This window comes from Cebus imitator, unplaced genomic scaffold (genome assembly GCF_001604975.1).
Source record: "Cebus imitator isolate Cc_AM_T3 unplaced genomic scaffold, Cebus_imitator-1.0 Scaffold587, whole genome shotgun sequence".
In the NCBI taxonomy this organism is placed as follows: Eukaryota; Metazoa; Chordata; class Mammalia; order Primates; family Cebidae; genus Cebus; species Cebus imitator.
In genome coordinates, this window is record NW_016107902.1 from 1,017,304 (window position 1) to 1,040,996 (window position 23,693).

The 23,693-nt window shown below is 37.7% G+C and overlaps 1 protein-coding gene across 4 annotated transcripts in view; it reads left to right on the plus strand.

Annotated features, from left to right (window-relative positions):
• LOC108294546 (diacylglycerol kinase beta-like) overlaps nucleotides 1-23,693 on the plus strand; it is a 191,096-nt gene that overhangs the window by 160,149 nt on the left and 7,254 nt on the right. For all 4 annotated transcript variants that reach the window (XM_017516429.2, XM_037734211.1, XM_037734210.1 and 1 more), the window contains one exon: nucleotides 12,210-12,363. In XM_017516429.2, coding sequence (XP_017371918.1) covers nucleotides 12,210-12,363 — 154 coding nt within the window. The remainder of the gene's footprint in view (nucleotides 1-12,209; nucleotides 12,364-23,693) is intronic.

The following is a 23,693-nucleotide window of genomic DNA, read 5'->3' on the forward strand; positions in this document are numbered from 1 at the left end:
CTAGCTGTCTTCTCTGCCTGAAATGTGCTTTCTTCAAATAGGTGTAAAGCTGCCTCCCTCATTACCTTTAAATCTTTACTCAAGGAATAGCTTCTCATTTCTTGATCATTAGATTTAAGAAACTGCAAGCACCTTCCCCCAGAAATCTTTCTTATTTATTTTTTATAACACTTAATATAATTAGACATTGTAGATTTAAAACATTAATGTTGCTGTTTTCTTATTCCCTTCATTAGAAGATAAGCTCCCCCATGGAAAGAAATTTCTGTGTTCTAGTATCAGCTTTACCTCAACACCTAGAACAGGTACAGAGTGGGTGCTGCTGAATATGAGAAAACCACAACTGAAAACTACTCAAAGAAATTAATGATAGCATGATGACATTTATTTTCATTCACTTTGAATCTGCTTGGATGAATACTAGTGCCTTTTCTTTAGTATTAAAAGGGATTTAAAAACAAAGCATCCAGATGGTTAGAAATAATAATGAAAGGCATATAGAAATGTGCTTTGAATCTGTGCCAATTTGGCAGCAACATCTGAGCAGCTCCCTCAGTCAGTATTCTTTAAAAATTCTGTTATCTCCCTAAATAGTCTGTGGCTGCTCCTTGAAGAAAAAAAATTAAAAAGCAGTTTTTAAAATTTTGAACATTTGTGTGTGTGTGTGTGTGTGTGTGTGTGTGTGTGTGTGCATGGATATGCGTTGATGTGTTTGAACCTACAGCAATTCAATTTTTGAATAGTCATTCAGTTACGTCTGACTGAAATTTTATCATTAATGGTTTCATTGATATGTATATAAATGATCACATTGTATTTAAAGGTCACAGTCTTCAAAAAGCACTTCTAAGGCTGTTACATGACAGCAGTAGAAACTCTGATGCCTAAATTTGGAAATTTTCTTGTAGGTCATGATCTAAGGAAAATGTATGTAGATGAGGACATCATCCATTTATCAGAAATGTCTATTCGTGTGGACAACATTGAATTTTAGGAGATATTTGAAAAGATTTTACTAACAAGAGAAGAAAGGGGATGGGTTAACCAGGAAACACACTGAAGAAAAATTTCTCAATGAATTGAAAGCTCTGAGTTAGAAAATTAAAAAAAAAAAATAGCAAGGCGTGATGGCACAAGCCTGTGGTCTCAGATACTTGGGACACTGAGGTGGAAGGATTGCTTGAGCTCGGGAGATTGAGGCTGTAGAGAGCTATGATTGGCCCACTGCACTCCATTTTGACCCTGTCTCAGAAAAAAAACAAAAAAAAAAGAGATTTGTGTTTTACCACATTGTAAGTCCTGTCTAAAGCCAGAAAATGTGAGATAAATTAATTTTGCTCCGAAGAACACAGTGAAGAAGTTTGAGAAAAAAATTTACATTGTCAGTAAAACTTCAGCAATAAACAATATGTCAACTTATATAAATAGTTTAAGAACTAAGGAAGTTTTTATTTCATTCTTATATCTATAATAGACTTTTATTTTTCAAAATAAGCTGTATATTTTTTGAATTGCTGCCTTATGAAAATGGTAATTTGTCACTGTCGTCTGATATAGAACAATTATAGCAAAGTATTTGAGACACACAAAACCTGAAGTTTTTATTCAGAAAAATGCAATGAAGTTTACAGTTTTCTGTACCAGTAAAAAGGCAAATTAGCTGGGCAGGGTTTCTCACACCTGTAATTGCAGTATTTTGAGAGGCTGAGGCTGGATCACCTGAGGTTAGGAGTTCATGACCAGCCTGGCCAATATGGTGAAACTTTGTCACTACTAAAAATATAAAAATTAGCTGGGTGTGGTGGTGAGCACCTGTTATGTCAGCTGTTAAGGAGGCTGAGGCAGAGAATCACTTGAACCCAGGAGGCAGAAGTTGCAGTGAGCCAAGTTCATGCCATTGCACTCCGGTGTCGGGAAGAAGAGTAAGACTGTCAACAAAAAGGGGGGGAAATTGAGATAACTTAAAAATGCATCTAAGGCAAAGACAGTGCTTCCTTTAACTTATTCCTTTTATTTATTTTATATTTTATGTGCCCAAGGGTATGTTAAGTGTTTTACATCAATTTTTATTACATTGAAACAACTCTGAATGATTCCTTTTTTTCATATATGGAGTCTCGCTCTGTCACCCAGGTTGGAGTGCAGTGGTGAGATCTTGACTCACTGCAACCTCTGCCTCCCAGGTTCAAGCAATTCTGTCTCAGCCTCCTGAGTAGCTGGGACAACAGACACATGCCACCATGCCTGGCTAATTTTTTTTTTACTTTAATAGAGATGGTTTTTGCCATGTTGGCTAGACTGGTCTTGAACTCCTGACCTCAGGTGATTTCTGCCTGACTCGGCCTCCCAAAGTGCCAGGTGTGAGTCACTGTGCCCGGCCTGAATGATTTATTTCATCTACCACTTTATATAGAGGGAATTAAGGCTCAGAGCTGTAAGAAAATAAAACAGTATTTTGCTTCCTGAGCAAGAGAGAACTGTAGTTTAGAAATTTCAGAAAGTCTTCCTGAGAGCTGAAAAAAGAAGAGTAAAGGAGAATTGTATTGCTTATAAGGAGAAATGCTAGTAATGCAGGATTTTTTGCTCCTTAGTTCAGCTAAATCCAGGTTCTTGTCTCATGACCAGGAAAAATTAAGCATGTGGACACATTGAAGGCTGAGGAGGGCAGAATTTATGTGAAAGGAAAGTACTCAGAAAAGAGAGGAGTTCTGCCCACAGGTTTTTACCTCACAAATTGAATACCAGGCCACCACACATGAGGTGAAGAGGCCAGGCTCTTCCCCGGCATAAAGCACAAATTTCTGGTGGCTCTGCTCCATCTTTCCATTACACATCTAGGCCCTTAGTCTGAGCCACTCCACATTGATTTATTTCCCTACTGAGCATATGTTAATGGACAGAATTTTTCTCTGTGGCCATGTTTAAGCAAGTGCCCTGTGCATAACGTCCTGGACAGGTCAGAGGTTCTCCAGGGACCCTCCCGTATCTGCCTAGGCATTTGTGTGCCTCCTACCTGTATCATTCTCCCTTCTAAAGAGGTAAACAAAAGGTACTGCCATTAGAATAGGGAAGAAGACTGATCTTAACTGCTCCCTGCTGACAGGGGGCGCTGTTTGGGAAAGCTGGCAGTCAGAACTCTCTCAAAGGCATATTTAAGAGTCTCTGTTAAAAGAGGCCATGTTTGAGGCTCTGGTTGCATGAGCACCTGGAGTTTGATGGGTTGAAGGTAAGAAGAGACAGACGGGGTTATTAGAAGATATTAAAACCCAACAAAGAGGGATAGGTAAGGGCAGCTTAAAAATCCCAAGGCTACCAGTGTGCTCAGATAACTGGTGGCTATAATTATGCCTGCTAAAATTTGGTTGCATGGGGCTTGGCTTTGTTTAGCTCCCTTTATCTTATTTTCCCAAAGGAACCTCTGGGTTATGGAACCCTATTTACTGCTATCTCCTGGCAGGATTTGCAGGATAATTGCTCAGAATTAAAATATTGATCCAGATTATTACATTACCCATGCCTTTTGTTTATTCTGAGTTATAGCTGGCGATTGCTGGATGGTTCACAGGAATAAGTGGGTTAATCTAAAATGTAGGCCAAAAAAATTGAAAACAACTAATGAGACTAGAATTTCATGACAAATGTGTGATAAGTTTAGAAACATAATTTTTCTCTCCCCAGTCCTCATTTTTGTTAAAAACAAATCATGATGGGACTGAATTGTTTGCAAAATAGACTTCAGTTTTATACTTGACCTGTTTGCATAAAATGCAGGAAGAATAACTATTTTTGCATAGGCTTTTAAAATTGGTTTTGATGGAATTCTGTTCCATAAGGAATATCGGATAGGACTTTGTAAAGCCAAGCCCAGCCATGGGTGAGTACCCTCAGATACCTATGAATTGGGTACATTCCTCTCTTCTTGAAGTTCCTAGAATATAGAGTTCTTGGGCTTATTAGAAAGTGACATTCTTTACTCATCACAGGTTAGCAAGCCTGTACAAGAACTGTATAGACAAGGTATGAGGCCAGTTTTCCAAGGGGCTTTTATTAGCTTTGCAAGTTGAGCTTGATTCCTTAAAGGAAGGCATACCTCTCCAGTCAAAGTCTTGGTAAAACAACCAGTTTCTCCATTTGTGTTCTCTTGCAAAAGAAAATGAATTCTTATTACACTGATGCAACTAAACATATTTGCCATAAGTTAAGAATATTCATAGATAGTTTCTAAATTTTAGAGAAACCAGACAGAGAGAAAAATGTATGCTTCCATTTTTGTTCACAGGAGTATACCTTACTCAATAATTAAAGACTGTAAATAGTTCAAAATAAAAGTTTTCTTGACTCTAAATAACAGAACAAGGATCAGCAATGTTTCAAGCAAACGGATAAAAAAAAAAAAAAAGATTACTTCAGTTTTTTATTAGTGCACTCCATTCAGTTAACTCTTGTTCTGCTTGATATTCATGAACATTTCAGCCCCTCATGAGTCCTGTATGTTTTTCCTTTATTTCAATGTTACAACCTCCAAAGTTATCAGAAACTTGTATTTGAGAACACCTGTCAAAGTTCTATAGCTGATTATAAACCATCTTTTGAAGAGGATCAAGAGAAGACAATGCTTGTCTGTGAATAACAAAATGACCAATGTAGTTACAGTCAGAAATGTGATGGACAAAATGTGGTTATCTCTGTGGTTTACAGTAACTTAACATAACAATTTTAATTGTGATGGATAATGTATACTCAACATTAGAATTTAGAAATTCCATACAATTTTGGAATATATATTTATATTACTCACTAAAATATAACCAGAAGAAAACAAAACATCATTTTGGCAATCCCATGTACCTAATCATGTTAAATAATACTGTTTAGCTGTCTTCTTCTGGCTCCTCTAGGGACCTTCTGACCTTCTGTAGCATCCAAAAGTTAGGGGTCAGGAAAGACAACGTTGAAGCTGAAATTTGATTTTGGGAAGTCCGTTAAGTGTTAGAAGTTTAAAACACTTGATATTATGAAATACAATCCCAGATTACCATAAGATAGTTATTTTGTTAAAATGATGATTCAAAAATTTTAAAACAACGCAAAAACCTTTGCTCATTAAGAGGGAGGACTTAGCTTTCCAAAAATTTGTTTTCTTGTCTTCTCTTTCTTTTCCTTGACAGTCTATTCATGAGGAAAATGAAAATCTTTCATTATCCTTTATCATTACATTAAAATCTTGTACAAGGGAGAGAGCCAAATTTTACCCTTACATCAGTTTACTGTTAATCCCAATTTTCTAAAGAAACCTTATAGATAATTCTACCCAATCTTAACCAGTTTGACCATGAGGTAAAATTCTTAAACACTTTTTTTAACCCATTACACATTTTGCTAAAGAGCAAATTAGTGCCTTAAGGAAATCTTGTTGTGCTTTTATGTCATTGCTCAATTTACAGAACAAAATCATGTAATCCTTTGAATTTAGTCAATGTTCATAAACAGAATTTCTCGTGCAATATTAAATTTAGAAAACTTCTACAACTTGTTTAAACCTTTAATTTTATCTTATCTAATTTAAAACAATCATTTAACCCTAGGCAAAAATTTACTTACATTTCCATGCCTTCTTATAATCTTTTACTGAAAACACTTTTACTGTTCTTACACACCTTGCATGTAAATCTCTTTTCTGTGGTCTCAGTTACATTTTATAATGGTAACTCTTAGCAATATTTAACTTTAATGTACAATCTGGTCAGTTCTTTAATTATGCACTAGGCAACATAAAGTTTGATTCCTTCCAGGCTGTTCAAGGGCTTGGTTAATTCTGTGTGTCCTCAGAACTTACCGAGTTGTAAAGCAGTCAACTCAAACAGTTCTCAAAGCCCAAAGAAGCAGTTTGCAATCTTTAAACATTTAGCAAATCTAGTATCTGATCTGCATAATTTAGACCACCTACTTACATTCTAATGACATTTGAATTTTACTAGTAATCTTTAAGACCGTTTTTATTTCTCAAAGATGAAAGCTGTAAGAATTGAACTAAAAGGTATTACAGTTTTTATTCTCCCTGAAAAAAATATTTGATATAAGCACTTATTTTTCTTTAGGCCAATTAATTAGAGTGCTTTTATATAAACATCATACACATAACACATATATAACTACACAGCCAGACAGAAGATCCAGTAGTTGTAAGATTTTTCATTTGCAAATCTCCTAACTGGATAATTGACCTCAGGGTGGAGCCATCCAGAAACAGGGGTAACAATACCTAATAAGCGGATATAGGTGGAAGTCAAAAACAGATTTCGAAAGGGATCTATCTGCCACTAATTACTGGGGTTCCATGAGGAAAACAGGGGTTTCTCCAAAAATGGAATACATTATATCTTTTCTGTTTTTCCCAAGAAGTCCCAAGCCATCAGAAATTATCTTGGGGTCCCTGATGAGTACATTAAGAGTGTCAAGACGAAATAGAGAAAGGCAATTCAGTTGACTGGGGGAAAAAGAATTTTTTTCAGAAAAACAAAATCCACTAAGAGAAAAACATAAAGGCCTTTTAAATATACCTATAGCTGGATATCCACTTTTAAGTAAGCTGAGTGTTCTTTAAGAAAATCCTTTTAAATCCCTTGTTACCTAACTTTAGCCATGCCAAATGTCCAATATTTCTGGCTTTTGAACTTCACCAAAAGTGTCATCACAGCTGAAACCCACAAATCTCAAAATGTTATGCTTTAACTGTTAGTGTATGGGGTATTTTCAAAGGGGTGGTAAGCAGTTTTTACAAAACCTAGAACCTTTAAAGTAGCATAGAGAAAGGAAGATTTACAAAAGGACACTAGAAATTATAAAGGGAGGGGAAGAGAATCAGCAAATGGTAAAAGTGACACAGATATTTACCAGAAACGACTCATTCCCTAAGCCAGGATTGAACACAGGCCACCATTGTAAAATGGTGGAGACAAAAACATGTCACCCTCCCAAGGACATAAAACAAGATGGAGGCATGCTGCATAGTTTGTTATTGGGCAGCTTACCGGGCTGACTTGATGAGTGGGCTTATGGTGTCCTAGGTCCTTATTTCATCCTAAGGTACTCCTCTTTGTGACAGAACCATATAGAAAGACATGCAAAGCACACCAGATTGGCTATGGCTTGAGATCAACCTCATAAATCCTTTCTTCTTAATCAAAGCTTTACAGAGAATATAAACTGTGATCCTTATCATTCCTTTTACCGGTTTGCACAGGGAGAGGGATGCCAAAAGTCTGACTGTTAAAAAATATTTCACCCCTTTGCTGGCATGTCAGGCTTCTGGGTTCCCCTCCCCTGAGCTCAATTATAAGCCAACCAGTTTAAGGGTTGGGAAATTAACTTTTTAGTCTGAAGGATGCATCTGACAGGAGTGTCCTGTAGTATGGAGACACAGTTACCCGTCTGTGAAGAGAGGACCAAGGGGAAAAAGAAGGCATTTTTTTCAAAGGAGCACTAGGACTCAGGATGCAGCAGTAAGGGGCCAGACTGAAGACAAATGGCTACTCATCTAGAAGGAGGGGAGCAAGGCATCCCTGGTTCCTTTCTCTTCCTAGCGAATGCCTGCAGCATGAGAAAGAGAAGGAAAAAGCTTCCTCTTTCCTTCTTTCATCCTATATCCCTGAGTCCTGGTGACCACGACAGGGTGCCACCAGTGGGTGTCAATGTGGCTTTCACTCATGTTAACAGGAGGGCCTAGGGTGTGGAATTACCTACAGTTCCCCACACACTGCCTTTCCCCTGCTATAAGTAGCCTTTGAGTTCCCTAAACCTCGTGTATGCCATGGATACCTGCATGACCTCAATCCATGAAACAGGGGGTTTGGCTTAACTCCAGGAATTAGTTATGCTCATCTGTGGTGTGTGCCTTTTAACTACCATTGTTGTCTGCCTTGGATCCCTGAGATCCAGTTTTCTTTCCTAGGGCTTCAACCCAAAGCTTAGAGTTGAATTTGAGACAAAAGAATTACTTCCCTATCATAAGTCAAACGCTCAGGTGAAGCTCTAAAATCGGATCCTCTCAAACAAGGGAGGTAAAACGGTGTCTCGTGAATTGGAGTCCTGGCCTAATAAAACACCTTTCAAGAAAAATCCTCTGGCATTGGGAAGCCCCCTGTACTCACAGGGGTGTGTTATTAGGTTGTTGCAAAAGCTATTGTGGTCCCCTCCAATCTAAGTAATAGCAAAAACTACAGCTACCTTCACACCAATCCATTAACTCCTGATCTGGTGGAGAAAAGAAAAAAAACAAAATAACACCAAAAATCCAGTTTAAGCATAGGGCAGTGAAATGCCTGGGGAAGAAACCTCTTGTTTTTATACAAATGGATTTCTCCAACAGGGAGAGAGACTTTTCATTGCTGTCCACCGAGCTAGACCTCTTGGCCAGGGGAGGGGAAGTATATGGTTGTATGGATGTGTGTCAGGGAACACTGGCCAGCTGGCTGCACACAAGATTGCCCTGGGGCCCAGGCAGCACCTGTGGCTCAGTCCCACCCTGCATGGCTGTTGGAGGCTGAATGTACATGCGGCAGTCACAACCATGTACCCCAGCAGGGAGTGAACAGGGGGTGGAGGCAGGGAGCCACTGCTTGCCTGTTTTCTTTATGTGATAGCTGTTGGGTTTGGGATGGAACACCCCTGATATTGTAAAAGAAAAGATTGGTAACATTACAGTCCTGAAAAACAGAAGAAAAATGCCATAGCAAAGACTGGGTTAGGCTGTGGCCAACATTCCCAAACCCGAAAGCAACGGAGAGGGTGAAGTTTCCTCTGCCTTCAGAGAAAGCCTGAGGACTGGAAGGCCCAGAAATGAAAGAGATTTGGGGTTCACATTTTACTCACCCTCCCTCATGTCCCCATATAGGCTACCAAATGATACAGGAATTTTTGCTCCTTAGTTTTCAGCTAAATCCGGGTACTTGTCACACAACCAGGAAAAATTAAGCATGCGGACACATTGAAGGGTGAAGAGGGTGGAATTTATTAAGAGAAAGGAAAGCTCTTGGCAAAGAGAGGAATACTGCATGCGAGTTTCCACCTCGCAAGTTGAATACCAGGCCACCATACATGAGCTCAAGAGGCCAGGATTCTCCCCCGCTTAAGGGTTGAATTTCTGGTGGCTCCACCCCATTTTTCCAGTGCACATGTGGGCCCTTGGTCAGAGCCACACCACATTGATTTACTTCCCTTACTGAGAACTTGTTAAGGGACAGAATTTTTCGCCATGGACATGTTTAGACAGGCGTCCTGTGCGTAACAACCTGGGCAGATTGGAGGTTCTCTGCGAATATTCCCTTATCTGACTAGATGTTTGTCTGTGTCCTGCCTCCATCATTAGATATTAAAGTTCATTTTTCCTTTTGGTTGGCTATTTTTCTAGCTTTCATCATTAAACTACAGGTGGCGATTTTGATGAGCTTCTATATGGGTTCTGAAAGGATGTGTAAAGAGCACACGCTTAGGATTTGGCAGATTTTTCCTTTAAAAGAGCAGATAAATTCCTTGCTCTGTATCAGTCAGGTGGTGAGTGGAGGTATTGGGATTTAAAACACAATTGTTTTATTCTGAACTCTTTGTTTTTGTTTGTTTCTTATGTTACCATGTTAAAATCTTGGCTTGAAAGAGCTGTTTTAAGGTATAATTATGTTCCAAAAGCAGATCCAGAGAAAAGCTTTCAGCAATTTCTAGTCCTTTGCTTCTTCTAGAAGTTCACATTTTATTACCGGCTTTTAAAACAGCAACAAGGACAACAAGGAACCATGCAGGGCTTGTTAAATTCATATGAAAGCATGTGAAATAACGTGGCTTTGAGGCTTCTTCTTAAAATATTATTTGGAATTATGAATTTTTAAAATGGAGATTCTCTACACAGAAATTTATTTAATTACATACAGTGATTACTATGTGCCAGATGTCATTCTGATGCTTTAAAAATAGTAAATAATGTGTTTCTCCTAACAAATCAAGCAGTAGGTACTATTATTCTCATTTTATAGATGAAGAAATTGAGGCATGGAGAGCTTAAATTGTTCATAGCCACACAGCTTGTGTTGGATTCAAGAGTTGATCCAGGTAGTCTGACTTCAAAGATCATGCTGCTTATCATCTGTTATATTGCTAAACAAAATACTGACTATGGAAGACCTAGGAACAGAAGGAAGTTACCATAAGTAACTTTGCTTCTAACCACAATGCTTGTGAATGTTTTCATTCCACTGATTTCCTGCAACTTTGCAGTAACATCAACTCCTGGTTCCTCACGGGCCTTCATAAAAGTGGAAGATTAGCTATCAATGTTGGTCACTGACCCAAATGAATGTGGAATACTTGACTTTACTAGGTTGTCTCTAAGGAGCATTCTTAGTAAGAATAGGTGCTCCTGTTTCAAGAAACTTTATTTGGATCCGGTGTCTGACTGTTGGCCTAATCACCATGTTTTGAAATGTTGGCTGCATTCCTTGTAGTGAATTGCTTTTTTGGAAGTAATTCTCCGACGTAAGGCTATTCTTAACACTTTTTATATTATTCAGAGTTTTTAGTTATGTAGTTCACACTACTAGTAGAATTGACAATATTCTGTGGTGATGGTGGTAATTTATTTAATATGGAAGAAAATGAAGTCTTTTTACTGCCACCAAAATAAATATCTGAAGTGTTCTTGAATGAATCAATGAGCAAAATGAAACTAAATTAAAAAATTAGATTAAGGCACAGGCAGAGTCTTGGAACTATTAATAATAAAGTTTTGGTCTCATTGTTTTATTACCTGAGATTACATTAAGTAAAAAAAGCAAACATCATACGTAAACTTAATTGGCACATGATCAAATCTGTAAAACATTACTGTCTCTAATGATATTCCTGAATATTGTATTTAATTTTAGGTTTGTCACAAATAATACGATAATAAATGTGGTCATGCTCCATATATTTCCCCCAGTATTATTACATAGTAAGAACAAACATTCTATTCCAAAATTAATTTTATTCTTACCTGCCAGGAATTTGAAAATAAAAAACCAAGAGCATCAGCCACCCAAATTTCCTCCTTGCCCTATGTTTAGTTCCATCTCAGCACATTAAACTGGGTTAAAAAATAGTGCCCTTCAAGAGCTCCTTATAAGGCCCATCCCTTGCACTCTCTTGGTCTGACATATGTGGCTTTATTCCAGCCTCGTCTCTGGAGGTCTTCTAGTCCTTTCAAATGTGCTTCTGGATAGAATCCAAGACCACTCCGCTGGCCTTCCTCTCCATGTGGTCTATATCTGTTTCCCAGAAAATACTCATGCACCATTGTTCTTGCAGTCACAAGGAGTTTTGGCCAACTTAAAATAGTACCATTTTCTGGCCTTTGTCCCCAAAGTACCCATATGCTTGTCCTCAGTTTCCCTGGCAGGAGTCAGTTTCTGGCCTACTGTCTTCATCTGCAAGGAGAAACCAAGTTCTTCACTGTGGCTCCTGTGAAATGCTCTAATTAAGTGTAAGGTTGGAAGTTGTCTTCCACCACAATTTCCCCTAATGGGTATGGAGATCGTCAACACCACCACAATTCTCTCCAAATAATTATTTATATGCTTCTACAATGAGTATCAGAGTAAGATCTTAAAATATGTTTCTTTGGAAAGCATGCATATGAAGTTTTAGAAGGCTGTATCAATTGAGCTTGGCATTTAGTTGAAATGTTAAGGTTAATCTCTTTTTACATTGTCAAAAGCAATAATCACTATTAGTGACAAGCAAAAAAGATAGAAAATTCCTTTCTCTCTGAGTGCCTGCTGTATGTATGTGTATGACTCTGTATGGGCTTGTTCACATTGATAGCCTGATTTAATCACTGCAACAAATATGTGGGGTGGGATTATTATTCCCAACTTAGAGAGGAGGAAACAAAGTTTCAAAGAGTAAAATTTTCCAGGCATTACAGATACTGTGGAAACAGAAATATCTCACTAGAAAGTTCTTTCTCTTCCTGCTATGTCATCACAGGTAAGAGGTACATATGCCACTGCCAATGTTAGCCCAGGATGGCCCATCGTATTTCTCAAATAGGCACCTTCCTTTTGCTAAGCTTGGATATAAAAATTGTTTGAGGTCATTTATTCTTTTAACAATTTTGAACACAGCACAAAATTTTATCATTTGGTTGGATCCTAAAATATATGTTTAAATTTTTTTTCCAGACAATAGATTTTGAAGGTTTCAAACTATTCATGAAGACATTCCTGGAAGCTGAGCTTCCTGATGATTTCACTGCACATCTTTTCATGTCATTTAGCAACAAGTTTCCTCATTCTAGTCCAATGGTAAAAAGTAAGCCTGCTCTTCTATCAGGCGGTAAGTATGCTTACTTTAAACATTTATATGTAGTAAAAATCTCAAAGGCTAAATAGTTTTCATAAAAGATAAATGATGATTTGCATAAAAATTGTTTTGTTGCAGGATTTAGACATTCATAATAAGATTGTGGAAATCATTTAAAAGGTTTCCAGTATAATTATAGCTAATTAGAAAAAAATATATCTTTATCACTTGCTTTAGATTTCTATGTTTAGGTAATAATTTGAAGAAATATTTTCATCAAATATAAAGACCTGCTCTTTTTAAATAACTAGATAAGTATAGATTGCTGAGTATTTGAAAATGTGGTCACAAAGCAACTGTAAAAAACGTATAATATTTAATATCTGTTGTACTAATTTCCAGTATACTTCACATGTTTAGATTTGCAAGCTCGGAAGAGAGATTTGATTTTTTAGACACCTTAAATTTGTGTCACCATAGAAATGGTGGTTCTCTCTTTATGGGTGGCTTTTTAGAGATACATAATTACGTTAATACCTGTTGTATTAATCTCCCTCCAGTCAGGAAAACAGCAGTTTCACTATGTTAACCCAAAAGAATGTAAAACAGGAAATTGGTTAAACTGTTTTGGATGATTGAAAAGGCAAAAAGAGAACACAGGTGATGTAGATAGACCCCAGGAAACCTGTGCTGCCCCTAGATGGCAGTAATCAAAACCCAGAAGCCCTGAGGAAGGATTTCTTGAAGCAGGGATGCAGTTCTGAGATGAGGGGGTTGCCGGGTGGACGTCGCCCTTGGGCTTCAGTGGAAATGATACTTCCTGGCCGCCTTGATAGCTCAGGAATTCAAGACGGGTCTATAGCACAGGAACTCAGACCTCTGAGGAGGGTGCATCACCATGGCCTGTCCCAAACTGCTTAGCGGAGAGCTCATTGTGCCTTTGTCAGCCGGCAGACTAGATCCTACACTGGACAACGTGCTACTGGCCTGAAACGCTGCAGAGATTCAACAGGAGAAACAGGTTATTCGGTGGAACCAGACTCTTCCTGCTGCCCCCGCTCCCCTGCGCACCACTCTGCTGCCCCCATCCCCGTGCCCTCTTGTCTCTCTCTAGTGCCCTCTATGGATGGAACAGGAATCCCCTGGCAATGAAGAAATGCCTACGGCAGCGTTTCTCATTAGCTGATCACAGGACGCTTTGAACTCAAAAAAAAATTGAAGACCTGAAGAAACTTATTTTTATGTGGCTAATTTCTATTGATTCCCCAATAGATATCACCATATTGATACAGATATCACCATAATGATATAGCTGTCACCATATTTAATATTTATATTTCACATTTACTATGGTGATATCTCTTGATTACCCAATAGATATCACCGTATTAAAGGTGAAACATTCCAAAAATAATCAACCCACTACCTATTAACAAAAAGTAACTAATTCTTATGAAAAGTAACTTTTCAAAAATGAAAAAAAAATTGAAGGGTAGCATTGTTTTGCGTCATTGCAAATCTCTTTAGTGCCTGACTTCATGGAAGACAGCTAGGTAATTATATCTGCTGCTGTTTCTGTTGCTGTATCATATGTCATATAGCCTCTTGAAAATGTCACTGTACACGGTAAAGAAAATGAGAGTAAGAAAAGCAACTGATAATATGATTATGGAAATTATTTTGACCTTAAAAATCTCCTACAAGGACTTCAGGGATCCCAGAAAAGCCATAGGTCTAGAGAGACCCAGCTGTAGCATCACAAAGTAGAATATAGAAGTGTTGGTTAATAGGCCTGGATCGGTGGCTCACATCTGTAACCCCAGCACTTCGGGAGGCCACGGTGGGCAAATCATGAGGTCACGAGGACAGGAGTCTCAGAGTAGCCTGGCCAACATGTTGAAACCCCGTCTCTACTAAAAATACCAAAAAAAGTTAGCTGGGCGTGGTGGCAGGTGCCTGTAGTCCTAGCGGCTCGGGAGGCTGAGAAAGGAGAATCTCTTGAACCCGGGAGACAGAGGTTGCAGTGAGCCATGATCACACCACTGCACTCTAGCCTGGGCGACAGAGTAAACTCCATAAACTGCACACACACACTTTGTGCATGCGTGCACACACACACACACACAGAGGAAGTATTGGTAAAGAGATAAATTCAATAGCAGACATTCTGATAATAAAAATGCAAGAACATGTAATTAAGAAATAGGTGGTTAAGCCATAAGCAAAACTTACACAATATGAAGAAGAGTTAAAAGTATTTAGCCTTCCCCACTTCCTTTTTTTTTTTTTTTTGGAGACAGAGTCTCACTCCGTTGCCCAGGCTGGAGTGCAGTGGCTTAATCTTGGCTCACTGCAATCTCCACTTACTGGGTTCAGGGGATCCTTCTGCCCCAGCCTCCCGAGTAGTTAGAACTACAGGTGCTAGGCCGGGCGCGGTGGCTCAAGCCTGTAATCCCAGCACTGTGGGAGGCCGAGGCGGGTGGCTCACAAGGTCAAGAGATCGAGACCATCCTGGTCAACATGGTGAAACCCCGTCTCTACTAAAACTACAAAAAATTAGCTGGGCATGGTGACGTGTGCCTGTAATCCCAGCGACTCAGGAGGCTGGGACAGGAGAATTGCCTGAACCCGGGAGGCGGAGGTTGCGGTGAGCCGAGATCGCGCCATTGCACTCCAGCCTGGGTAACAAGAGCGAAACTCCGTCTCAAAAAAAAAAAAAAAAAAAAAAAAAAAAAAAAAAAAGAACTACAGGTGCGTGCCAACATGCCTGGCCAATTTTTGTATTATTAGTAGAGACAGGGTTTTGCAGTGTTGACCAGGCTGGTCTCAAACTCCTGGCCTTAAGTGATCTACCTTCCTTGGCCTCCCAAAGTGCTGAGATTACAGGCATGAGCCATGGTGCCTGGCCTTCCCTTCTATTAATAATATATCTTTCCTAAAGTAATCACATGTTGGTAGAAGCTTTTTTAAAACAAGTGTACATATTTCACAAGTTCACGTATTCCACATATTCCTTCAAGGTGTCTGATGACTAATATGTTTGTCATCGTTTTTCTCTTCTTATAAAATATTTTTAGTTTTTGAAATAATTATCTTTCAATCATGAGTTGAGAGGCCTCACCACAGTTGCTGTTTTTCTCAGGATGAGTTTCAGTGGATTTGTTCTTAATGAGTAGTATTCCAGTTTAATAGTGTTTTGAGCTGAACATTTAAAAATTATTCAATTCCTTACTTTAATCTAGAAATTAAAAATTTCCTGTTCTCTGCTGCATGCTATAAATGTATCACACATACCTTAAATTGAATTAAATAAGAAAGTTGTACTGCATTTAATTCTACATCATGTGATACTGTTTTTGAATTTTGAGAAAGAAGAGAAAATATTTCTGCATGGTGTTGTCTGTAAATAACTGTATCACACACAGAAGAAAGAGAACAATTCTGATAATTAAGGTGATTTTGTAGGAAATTCAAACCTAAAACTTCCATTTCTTCTCATAGCATATATTAAGTACTGAATATAAGATGCCAGACTTACTAGGGGTAAAAATTAAATCATGTTTCAAAATGTAAAAAAAATAAGGAAAAACAGATTGTACTTGATTTGGGACAATTATACATTCTACACAGACATAAAAGGATTATGGGCTGTGTAACTCTCATGCAGCAATTATAAATTAAACTCTGATTCCTTTTCAAAGCTTGGCCTCCACTTATTAAAACTAAGGACGTTGTGTCCTCTCCAGGATTATTTCTAACCCTGTATTTTTTTCAGACCCACCATTGACAGTTTTTTCCTGATGAATAGGAAACGATAGAAAACAATAAAATTTTCAAGACTGAGGTAAATTGGACTCAGAAACTGACAAAAGAAATGTCTTTCAATTCATAGAATCTTGCTTTGCAGTAATCTGTTATTTAATGTATAACAAGATGTTTTTGTAGCTGAAAAGTAACAGACTTTTGCCAGGCACAGTGGCTCATGCCTGTAATCCCAGCACTCTGGGAGGCTGAGGTGGGTGGACCACCTGAGGTCAGAAGTTCAAGACCAGCCTGGCCAACATAGTGAAACCTGTCTGTACGAAAAATGCAAAAATTAGCTGGGCGTGGTGGTGCACACCTGTAATCCCAGCTGCTTGGGAGGCTGAGGAAGGAGAATTGCTCTAACCTTGGAGGCAGAGGTTGCAGTGAGCCAAGATCATGCCACTGCACTCCAGCTTGGGGGACAGAGTGAGACTCTGTCTCAAAAATAATAAATAAATAAATAAAAATAAAATGAAATGATATAAAAAAAAAAAGCCAGGCTTTTGAACAGATAGGGGCTATGCTCTGCTTTGTTTATACTCTTAGAGTTCACCATATTTCATTACCACAATACCAGCAGGAATAGAGTAGCTATTCTTTTACTCCAGTTAGCAGCTAAAAAATAAGGGCTTTTCCATAAAAAAACAAAGCCGAAAAGGAAAAAAAAATGTTATGCTCACTAATGAATGATAATTATAGGATATCTGGTCAAAGTAAAACATTTAGTTTTATACAATACAAATTTAAAAATAATTCTAAACAGGTATAAAGGTTGTATGTGTGTATACATGTGCATATGTATACCTGGGTTTTGCTGATCGTAATGTGTAATGATCTGTTTGACATTTCACAAAGTGGATGACTAATTTTTATAAAATAACTTGTTGTAATATAATTGCTTCTTATCACTGATTTTAAAATAAGGTCACTTCTTCTACTGTTGCCCTATTTGACTTTTTATTTTTGAAGATATCCCTAATGCATTATGTCTTCAGCTTTTTCATAACACTTTTGCATCATTGTAAATGTCAGGTCTCTAATATCTCATCTCTGCCCATTCAATGACTAATTTCTGATCTTGCTTTCATCCTTAGCATCTGCCACTTGAATTACCCCCTTTATACACTTTTCAGTTCTGTTGGAATCTTTATTCTGCTGCAACATGATTGCAGAAAATGGCTGAGGCTCACAATCTCAACCACGAATCAAAATTGTGATCTCCTATGTCAGTCCCTACAACTTGAGCACTCAACGTAACCTGAGTGAAATTTCAGAAATATCCAGATTTCTGCCACTACAAATTCTTACTACCCAATGTTTATATAACCTTAAGACCTCTTCAGTTTTTAATTTTAAAAAATTGTAAAAATTATTATTGGCACTGAATCCTAGATCAATTATGTTAACTTTTTAAACTTTCTTGAGTTTATTTAAATACATCGCCTCATTTCAACACATGAATTTTTTTGCATCATGTAAAAATTGGCACTGTCAGAAATAATGTACCTTAATAACTCTCCACATAGCCCACACAGCTCACAAATAATATTTGTTTACTATATTTAAGATGGAAATCTTTGGATGTCCAAATCTTTCAGTTAGATATCAAACTAACTGTGTTTGAAAGTTCATTCATTAGATTCTACCCAAACCTACTGCTATTCCTACCTTCTATTTTGGTGACTGGCAACCAAGAATCTGTCCATTTCCCAATCCTAAAATACTGGACTCTCCTACTCTCCACTATGTCACTTTGCATATTTAGTTAATCACAAAATACTCTCTAGTACTCAGTTTAACTTCTTCTTCCCAAACGTTCTGCCAATGCCGTAGTTTAATTCATCATTACATCATAAACTCTCAATTAGCAGGCTCTCAGAGCAGGCCCTGACTTCCCCTCTCCAAAATGTTCTTTCAAACAGAAGCCTGATTATATTACTCCTTGGTTTCTGAATTTCAGGCCTTCACTGCAAACTTTCATAGCATTTCTTAATTAAACTTGTTTTTCAAGCAAACTTAAATCCTCACTGTGTAAAGCTAACTAAAGTAGAGTTGCTTTGGTGACGGGCCTGTGTGCGGGAGATATATGAGTACATGGAGTCGTACTCGCCCCCATCTTTTGAGACATTCATTCGCACCTGAAGTTACCTTAATGAGACTCAAGAATCCAGAGTCACAGTGATGAAAGTGATTAAATCTGAGTTCTGCAGCCGTAAAGCACAATGCCACGCAGGCTATAGCATCTGCCTATACCCCTATTTTCTCCATCTTCCTGCCCTAGGCACCCCTTATCCAACTATTTGCCGTGACTTAAACCTGCTCTTCTCACTCAGGATTAAGTTTTCTTATATAATGTTTTCTTTGCCCTTATAGCATCAAAAGCCAACTCTTCCTTAAAGCCTCAACTAGAGTGTCACTCTAAATAGCACGCAACATGGTCCATACTAGGAATTCCATGATCAGTAAGATAGCACACCTGGAGTGTGCAACAGGAAGCAACCCTGGCACTCTTGTAAAGAACACTTAACCATTTGTCCCTTGTAGCATCCCTGTCCCTTCTCCATCCCCACCCATGTCCACTCCAACCATTTAGTATCCATTAACTGAATTAATGGCCTAAAGCAAAGTGATCTTTCTTTTCATATAGGATAGCAATCAACAGCAATTATTAGTAACTGTTAGTGTCTTGAAGAATATAGTAATTTTAAAAGGATGTAATATAGTATATAAATTCATTTAAACACTCATACAGTGTGTTTCTGTTGGACTCTACAATGTCCAATTGTTGCATCTGTAATAGAAAATGGCTGGTACATGTTGCAGGTCAGTGTAGCAGCTTTTGTTGTTGTTTCTTACAAACCGTTTTATAAGAAAGATTTTCCTAGCATTCTGTAGATAATAATAGGCACTCAATTGCTAGGTGTGCCATTTAGTAATTTATTTTATACCTTCATTAATTCATGCATCCCGTCATCCATTTATTTAAATTTACGATACACTAGGGATTGCACAGAAAAGCTGAGGATCCTTTAAAGTCAAGCAGAAAGATGGATAATTATGTGATCGATTATTTATTATTTTATAATAGAATTATTGTGACCCACTTTTAAACTGACTATGTGGAGAGAACAGTGAGGAGCCCAGATAAAACTAGAGGAGAAGAGGAGGTAAACCGTTGCAGGAGTCATCCCGGATAAATTGGAGTTATCCAGGTAAAGTTGCGGCAGTGGAGTAGGTATAGGTGGGAATGGATGAGAAAGGAGTTCCAAGAAAAGAAATCAACATACATGTTTTTATACATTTCAGTATTTTTTAAATGTCCCATCAAAGGGCAGTGTATGAACTGTAAGACATTCAGTATTCATTGATTCAAAATTCATCACTTACAATTTGGTATTTACTATTCAAGTTGTTAGGGATACGTCAGAGAGCAAAATGGAACCCGTTTCCCATAGGCATTTACATTCTAATGGGGAAAGTCAGACAAACAGAAAAGTGAATATGGGTACCATATCAGATGGATGGTAACAAGTGCTATTGACAGAATTGTATACAAAAGAGGCTGGTAAGTGCAGTTTGAGGCTGAAAATGACTGGAAGTCTGGGCTTCTCAAGATTCACTTACACTTGGGTAAGAGTCCAAAAAGGTCATTTATGTTAGCCCCAGAGCAGATGATGCTCATGTCCTTGTAAGTATGGGGCATGGCCTGGAGTGGGATGAGGGAAGAGGGCCTGGCAAAGTCAGAGCCCCAAGGACCTTAGGAGACAGGGGGAAGATAGACTTGTTAGGAGCACTGAGAGGTCAGGGTCTGTGCCTGGACTCCAGTTGTGCTGCTGCAGAAGAGGCGAGAGAGGTAGCCAAGGCCATGTGGGAAGAGTTTTGCCTGTCATGCTAAGTTATGAATTTTATCCAGAAGAAGTTGGAAAGCCATTATGAGATTTTAAGCCAGAAAATAATCACACTGCCAGTGATGTGGAAGCTATCATGAGGGAGAATGAGACTGAAGGTACAAAAGGGTCCAGAAGATATTTCAGATTGAGAGCAGTAACAGCTATCTCTGAAAAAAAGAATTAGGTGGCGTATTTGTCCCCAACTCTCTCATTGCTTTCTTGATGAGGAAATGGTTAATTTGCACTGTTAAACTACACATAGCAATAAGTTATAAAATCAATAGGAGGATTATGTCATTTTATGTTTTCTGTGCATTTGAGTCACACCCCAAGTACTTATTGTAGGTAGAAAAGGAAAAAAGAATTCTTTTATGTCTATAAGGAATTTAATTAAGAACAGAAAATTGTCCAATAAAAATGAGGTACTTGGTCCTTGGGAGAAACGTTCTTTTGCCAAATGGCTTTACTGAATGTTCTTGCTGAAAGGCATACTTTATTAATTGTGCTGAGAATAAGATATTTCTCTTATTAGGACTGTCTTAAGGATATTAAATATATATGTGTGCATGTGTATTTTTTATTACTGTCCAGTACCTTAACAGGTCTTTTGTAACTAATAAGTTATTTTAGTTTTCACAGTGCAAACAAAGACAGACAGTGTCCCAAAACACAAACTGAACAGACTGCGTAGCTTGTGTGACTATGAGATGGGAATTCCTGACACATAGTATTTAAAATATATTGGTATATTTATTAATGTTGATATACTTATTACTGTTGAGGTAATAAACTTACTGACATAGAAATGCTCCAAAAATGAAGATGAAATAAATTCTGTCTACTGACAAATTCAGATTTATATCAACCTTTATATTTCATATACCTCTGTAGTATCAAATTCATACTTCTAACTGTTATCATTAGAAGTAATGGTCCACAAATTATTTTACTTCAAAAAATATTTTATCCCACCAACGTCTTCCTGGCAATAATTCTGTGTTCCTGTTTATAATACAATTACTTCCAGTAAGGGAAGATTTCCCTTCAAGACTCTCCTTTAATCATTAAATGGTTTTAAGTATAAAAACCTTGATTAATCAGGTTTCTTTTTCTTCCATGTGAATATTCCAAGCAAAATTTGGTCCTCAAATTTTCCACTTTTACTTTATTATTAGATTTATTCACCCAACATACAGGAGTTTCTGTATTTTCAGTTTCATCTTATGATTGTATACTAAGTGATAGTGTGGTGTTAAGATTTTTGTACTTTCATGTTGAAAAATATAGTTTGTGATATTCTAGTAAAAGGAAATAAGAGATTTAATACTCTGCAGAGAACCAAATCAATCATAACATTATTTCACTCATAAAAACACCTAGTCATAGCTAGAAAATATGCAATGGTGTTGAACGCTTGCTTTGATCCCCTGGCGTGCAAGCTCTGTGGAAATGGGATTTTCCTGCCTTGGTCGATGCTTCCAAGTATCGACCTGGAATCTGGTTTTACATGACTAATCTTAAGGTTCCTGAATATTTATTGTGTTTATCATAATAAAAGGCATGCTAGTTGTATATACATCAAAAACACATATAAGCAATAACAGAAATCATACATAAAGATTTGGCAAATAGACATGCATGTTTACACATGCAAGGACACATGTAAATACATGTTCACAAATGCATTATGATGGATAACCCAAGACATGGGCCAAGTAGCAAATGAAAATTTAGAGTTCTCAGCTATGGCTGTGATTTCTAATTTCTTTTCAAATGTTTGTGGTTTAATGTATCCACTCTTAAGAGTCTTGAAAACTAGACCCTTAAAACGAAGGTCTTTTATTGAGAGGCAGGAGACAGTTTCCTTTGATTTATTTTTCTCTGTCCAGACTCAGAATCGTGCTCAGAGTATAAAACTCCAATTCATACCAGGCGCGGTGGCTCATGCCTGTACTCCCACCACTTGGGGAGGCCAAGGCACCCAGATCACTTAAGGTTAGGAGTTTGAGACCAGCCTGAACAACACGGTGAACCTCCATCTCTACCAAAAAATACAAAAATTAGCTGGATGTAGTGGCACACACCTGTAATCCCAGCTTCTTGGAGGCTGAGGTGGGAGAATCTCTTGAACCCCAGAGGTGGAGGTTATAGGGATCATGCGACTGCACTCCAGCCTGGACATCACAGAGTAAGAACCTGCCCCCCAAAAAATCAACATATTCTTATTTTTGAAGATATTATACTTTCCGAACAATATCTGTACAGTGAAATTTAAGGAGATTATTGGAATTTCTTTTCAATGTAGCAAATATGGACAATTTGGCATCATGTATTCTTTTAATATGTGGTGGTTTAATTCTTTGTGTCCCATATTTAGATATATTCAAGTTACTGAGAGTAATTTAAATAACTTTCAATGATCCACTGGCATGTAGTATATAGCCTACGCAACCTGATATGCTAGCCACTCATTATCCATTGCTATTTAGATTTAAATTACTTAATAATTGTGGTCAATAGCCATATATAGTTAATTTTATTATATTGAACAGTGCGGAAACTTGTGGGCTTTTTTTTTTTTTTTTTTTCCCCCAAAGAGACAGAATCTTTCTCTGCTGCCCAGGCTGCAGTGGTATGATCATAGCTTACTGTAACTTTGAATTCCTGGCTGAAATGACACTCTTGCTCAGCCCCCCAAGTACCTGGGACTACAAGTGCATGCCACCACACCTGACTAATTTTTAAATTTTTTGTAGAGATGAAGTTTCCCTGTTTTGCCTAGGTTGGGCTTGAACTCCTGGCCTCAAATTATCCTTTTGTGTCAGCCTCCCAAAACACTAGGATTACAGGTGTGAGCCACTGCATTCAGCCTTCAGAAAATTTTATTGGATTATACTGGTGTAGAGAGATCTCTATATGACTGCTGTATGACCACGAGCCTTTTACTTACTGACTTTCTACCTTCTCGTCTTTAAAATGGAATTGTACAGTCAAATAAGACCACTATACAAAAGTGTTGTTTTGCACACAGCCAGAGATGTTATTAATATTGTTCCTTCACAGAGGTTACTCTGCTCTTAAAGCATTACTCCCAAAGACCTACACTTTAACTCGTTCTCCCTCTAATTGCTTGTTTGGGGTTTTTGCCAATGTCCAAACAGATGAAAACCAGAGTATATGCATAGACAGGCTTGTCTGATCCCAGCTTCATATCAGGGACTGTATCTCACGATCTGTCTTCTCTTTATAAGGAATCACTGTCTCTATTACATTTCTTATTTGCTGAAAATGCCATCTACCTCAGTTTGCTGCCGGTTTGGATAAGTGTAAAGAATAAAAGATAATTATTATATAAATAAACTACAACAAGCATAGTTGAAAGATTAAGTGTAAAAATCATGAAGCATATGATACTAATATCAACTATTTTTATTCTTGATTATGCTATTCATTATGCTCAATAATATGGATGCTGGAAATATAATTGCACTATGTGATAAATAAATCTGATATATTTCTGTAAAATGAACTAATATTTTAAAAGAAAAGGCTAAACTGCTAGAGTGTTTTACTGCCCTATACATTAAGAAATGTAATTCATGTTACTGCTTTTGACTATTTCATTAAAAAATAGAGATAATGTCACTGTTTTTATTATCTGAAATGCAA